Here is a 5,739-nt window from a genome sequence, read left to right on the forward strand (position 1 = left end):
TTCAATATAGTATACATTAATTGCTTCCTTTTTTTATTTTCATATCATTTTCAACTATAAGGGCCTGCATGACACAACATGCTACATGTAATATGTTGTGCCATCTTGATTTGTTACAATCAGTGGGAGGGCTCTGTGGATCTACATGCGAATAATGTATTTATACTTTTAACAATTGTCCAGGTTTGTCACATTCAGAGTCGGAGAATTACGTCCAGCAATGTTTACATGAGGAAAGTTATACATATTCAGAGGCGGGTTACGCAATCCCCTTTCTGTGCTCCACATTCAGATTATTCATTGCATGCAGTTCACACACGGTCGAAGAATGAGGATGAAAAACGAGGAAATATCTTTGTTTTATTTTGCTGTAAAATGTAATACACTGTAGCATAAAAAAAAAAATAATAATGAAAATTTAACAAGAAAAACAAAACAAAACAAAACCAAAAAACGTCTAATATGATAATATATGCAGGAGAAGATAGAAAGCATTGAAATAAAAACCAAATTAAAGTGACGTATATGGCTAATATTTTGCTGCATGAATAGTCGTAGTTGTAGTTATCATATCAATATAGCCCATCGTGCTTAGTATCGTAAAACAGACTTTCACTAGTGTCTGCTACGATTTGTGTAAACATGGCCAAGAATGATCTACTTTCACAGGAAAAGGCCATCTGACTCACCACCAACTGTGTCAAACAAAACACTAATAACGTTTACAGATAGCGTGCTGTGAACCATTTCCAAAGCAGTTTCTTTATTCTGCTGTGTAATCTTCTTTATGTCACAGTTTTCAAAAGTTGCTTTTTTTTGCACTCGAGGTGTGCTGTTCGGAAATTTAAGGTCTATGGATGCAGGATTGCAACCACCGTAGCAGCCATCCTGTAGATCCAGCTTTGATAGCAGCAAAATCCCTTTGATTTACTCTGGAACAGGGTAACCGGCAAGTCATTTCCTAAGTCAGGCAGGATTCACACATTGGCAGTGAGTGTAAACAGTTTCCTCCCCTAATCTGACACACTCAAAAATAACTTTAGTTATAAAAGCTTTGCTCGGCTAGATACATTAAGTTTCCGAAGCTGAGCGTGGCATCCTGATCAAGCGCGTCTTATTACTGTAAGAGTCAATTCCGATACAGTTTTTCAAAGCAATTCCTACTGCTGGAGACTTTAGAGGAGGACAGAAAAGAAGAGGAAAAGAAATAAAATGAAAGCACCTGCATAGTGTTGCACGCCAGCGTATGCTTGCTGGAGAGGGTCGGTCACTGTTGGACTCTGTGCTGTACAGAGATAGACAGAGAAATAGAGAAAAGTTTATACAGCCAAATAGAGACATTGGTAAAGAAACCTAGCCAGACTGGATAGTTGGATAGTTACCTAGTAGTAGAGAAGGTAAAGTTGGGTTTTATAAACTGGGATCAGAATTTTTCTAGGTAAAACAGGCTCGCATCTTTAGGGTTAAACTTTATAATCGTGTGTTACCTGGATAGGGGTGAATTCCATTGGTATAGATGGGTTCAGAGGCTGGCTGGCCGTTGCTTTGAGGAGGCAGTGCGCTGAAGCCATTCACCCCGATCGGAGCAGCGATGCTGGGCACTGCTGTGGCACTGATGCCTGGAGGTGTGCTGGTGCCTAAAACACACACAGGAATTTTCCATGCTAGAGTAACACACCTGCCAGAACCATCTTGTATATGCTGTTGGCTGACATAATTCAACAGAAGTGAGAAATATTTGTAGATATAGTTACAACCCCTCTGTGACAACACACATAACGCTGCATAAATATTTATAAAGGCTCTTTACAACAGGCATCAGCTGAGAAACAGTAGAATCAAAATTATTGTTATTATTCTAACATTATACTCAATAAATTAGTCCCAGAAATAGATTGTGGGGTTTGAAAATTTTTCAGAAAATGAGATATTACATTGAAATAATTGTCGCAGGCCGCAACCAGGCGCATTCACATCTACGAACAATTTGGAAATGCCAATCAGCTTACAACACACGTCTTTGGACTAGGCGAGGAAACTGGTGTACCCGGAGGAAACCCCCAAGGCATGGAGAGACCATGCAAGCTCACCCAGGGTGGGGGTGGGATTCAAACCGACATAATGACATGATATCTTGAAATGACAACATAATACACCGATACAGCAACATGTCTTAAAAAGAAGTTAAGTCCAAATAATGAGATATTATGTGAAAGATAACTACTTAATATTTTGACCCAATGAGATAATGAGTCAAAACTAATGATATAATATCTTAAAATGAATGAGTTGACATGTCATAATAATGATGTAGCACTCGATACATTTGTCACTCAGGGGTTCTGTAGTTACGATACTATTTTATAACGCTATAATTTATTTTGTGAGGGTTCTGACAATGGCGATTATTAAACTGTTATAATGTTTGTTTATATTTTCTTTAGGCATTAAGTTAATTGAGTTTCATAAGTTTTTTTATTAGATTTTTATAAAATAGTCATCTTAGTGTCATGACACTATAATTGCAGAATTTTGTATATGTAAATAAGTCAAATAGGTTTAATTTCATTGTTCAGCCTTTTTAAAAAAAAAATAAATAAATAAAACCCTTGACTATGCCGTAAAAAGACACCATGATAACAGAGTTGTGTACATTTCTCTGGCCCTAAGTTGTACAGAGTTTTGATAGCTTTTACTGTTTGCTCTGTAGCCTTATGAATGCATGTTCCTTAAGAATACCAACATATTAATGCGATTTGACTTAATGCCTCAAAATTCTGTACATAAAATAAAACACCTTGCATGGTGTAAATTCATGCGGTTGTAGAAAGCGCTCGCAGCAGAGCTGCCAAGCCTAGAAATGATCTGCTCGCACCAAACAGACAGCACCTTCTGCTTTTGAACAGTTCATGAACAACGCAGCAGTTTGCAAACACCTGACTGACTCATCAGGGAGGAAACAGAGACGCAGCAACGTGTTGACTGATTCAGTTTCCAACGTGTTGCTAAAACCTGCTGTTGGTCATTGTTAGTGGATGATTAATTACTGTTTAAAAATCCCACATGATTGGAAATGTCCTTTATATATAGATGTTTGCTAGGAGGCAAAGCTGCCATGACCTTGTATCTGTGTTACGCACTCACCACACCTCACTTGGGAAAAAATATAACCTCTGGTTAACATTTAGAGGACAGTATTACTTTAGAATGAGTAAAATAATTGAACGGATCATAATTCAGTGAATATTACCAGTACTGTTTTGGAAACATAAGTATTAAGCCATCACCTACTAGCACGTCTTTAACAACTGAAGTGGCACATTTGATCTCATATCTCCCCCTTATAAAATGTCTTTGTGTATATATTTGTTGGATTTAACCATTCAAATTTGTGTTAACTCATCTCAGGCATGTTACTCTTAAATGAATAACAGGGTTGAGACTTTTAGCATAAAATTAGCAAAAAAAAAAAAAAAAAAACTTAACATTTGCTTAACTACCAAGTGTGCTAATGGCATAAGGACATTCTAAAGATAGTATAAATATATAATAGTTAATAATAAATACTACAATATTATTGAAAATAATGAAAAACATTGAGATAACTTTTTTACTTCTCATAATCTTCAGGAAATCTGCATGACACAACTTCATGTTGAACATGCACTCTAAAAAATGCTGGGTTATTTTTTATATCCAAACGCTTGGTAGAGAATTTTAGGTCATTTAATTGGGTTATATTCTCAGTCTTGGGTAGTTTTTGGGTAGTTTTGTGTAACCCAACCGCTGGGTTAGTGGTGGGTCATTTTCACTGACAGTTGAATCAATACACCCCTCCCCCACCATGACGCCTCAGCCCAGCTCCTCGGGTCAAATCAACTCAGAGCGGACTGTTTGAATTCGCCTCAGGTGGAGTTAGCGCTTTTCACACGGACAGACTGTTAAATTTATTTGGAAAAACTAGGTTTGTATCGATATATTTATCAATAAAACTATTACTGTACACTAGAAAAAGCAAAACTGTGCGATAACAGTCCAGTTTACATGACACTAAGTGCACCGCTATCTTCGTTAGCTTTGGCTTACTTGTTTGTAACGCCCACTGGATCGTAAGTTGCTTACTCAGTTTTGTGGATGTTTTAAACATTTAAATCTAATTTACTTCAAAGTCTGTGCATAAACACCACTTTAGCAGCTCTACACATAGGTTGTTGTGTAAGGATAATTTTCCTATTATTGAAATGTCCTAAACGTTTACGTTACATGCGTCACTGGAAATGTCCTGTAATATCAGTGGAACACAAATGGCATATCAGTCATGGACACAACCATTTTACCTTTGGTACTTTTATGTTTTGATTTGTGTAAATCCCATTTGGTCTAGGCTACTGTGTATACTGTATGTTTCAAGGCTACTGTATTTGAGTGTTTTTGTAGTATCTTTCAATTTAGATATTTAGTTGCACCACAAAGGTCTTAAGACTATAGACATGAACAGGTCAGGATGCTATAAATTGAAGTATATATCAGAGCAGCATTCAGGCAGGATGATTCACTAATCCTGAGTGTCATTTGATTAGACACAGGGACTTAGGCATTTTCCTCAGCCAACGGTCCCATCTAATCTCAGGTTTGTTGGTTTTGACTTGATGTTTTTTTAGCTTCTTTGCTCTTGTTTTTTTTTTTTTTCCTTGTGGCAGTGAAGGGCATTTAAGCCATGTAGGATTAAATTTGATAGGTATAACCTTAGTAGTGTAGGCTTTAGGGATTACAAATGCACGAAAGCAGACAGAAAAAAACAGGGAAAGTGAATGGAGGGGGGGTTTGAAGGACACTTTATTTAATTCTTTTTTTTTTTCCTCCTGGCCCTGGATGTCAGCTTACTTATCATTGTTGAGGCATCAGAGTGTCTCCCTGCGTTGGAGAGTGGGGTCAAGCTCAGGTCCAGGATTATCTTTCACAAATCTTTCGCCCTTATCAATTTGTCAAGGACTCATCATCCAAAGGCATCAGATTGGCCACATTCCCAGGTGGGACAAACAAAAACAGTGGAAAAACTTAACCCTATTTAACAACAGAAAGCAGCTCTCTAACCCTTTACTTCGACTTTCCTTCCTCCTCTCGACTCCTTGCCTCTCTGTTCTGTCAGTGTTTCTCTCGTAACTCTCTGTAATGCACAGTGTTTATGAGGCCCATAGTACTAGTGTACATTCCCAGTCATGGCATAACCCACATTGCATTGCTCTGTACTGCTGTAATCATGAGTACAATAGTACCGTTCATGATGTGGGGCCTTTAAATAAGCCGTAAACTTGTGTAATAAAGTGCTCTAAAATTCCTCCCACCTGAAGAGGGCGTCATTGGGGCAGCCACCAGGCCATTGACGTTGAAAGCTGCCATTTGCTGCATCTGAGCGGCTGCGATCGCCGCCATGGGGTTGAGATAGGAGCCCTGTGTGGCAGCCATGAGCGCTGCCTGCTGCTGCATCATCTGCTATAAAACGAAATAGGACAAAGAACGGCAAAATAACAGAAAGAGAGTCATTAATTTTTCAAGTTTAGGATAAACTGTTGGATCGTGGAAGACAAAAGTTAGAAGGAAGTATTTTCATTCTGTTATACTCTGAAAACCTGGAAAAGGCAATCCCAGTCTCGGAAATGTATAACGGAATACTCACCACAGTGAATTCCCTGTTTTTACCATAGTTTGACCATCTTTTTTGGGCAGTGTTTCAGCTAA

The 5,739-nt window shown here is 38.1% G+C and overlaps 1 protein-coding gene across 1 annotated transcript; it reads right to left on the reverse strand.

Annotated features, from left to right (window-relative positions):
• Positions 1–1,346: 1,346 nt before the first annotated feature.
• Positions 1,347–5,504, reverse strand: celf6 (CUGBP Elav-like family member 6). The gene is made up of 2 exons (XM_053622585.1): positions 5,346–5,504; positions 1,347–1,637 (listed from the first exon to the last, which is right to left on the reverse strand). Exons 1-2 carry the CDS (start codon positions 5,488–5,490, stop codon positions 1,471–1,473), a joined length of 312 nt encoding a protein of 103 aa, XP_053478560.1. The 5' UTR covers positions 5,491–5,504; the 3' UTR covers positions 1,347–1,470.
• Between the last annotated feature and the right edge of the window lie 235 nt (positions 5,505–5,739).

This window comes from Ictalurus furcatus, chromosome 4, assembly GCF_023375685.1.
Source record: "Ictalurus furcatus strain D&B chromosome 4, Billie_1.0, whole genome shotgun sequence".
Classification (NCBI taxonomy): Eukaryota; Metazoa; Chordata; class Actinopteri; order Siluriformes; family Ictaluridae; genus Ictalurus; species Ictalurus furcatus.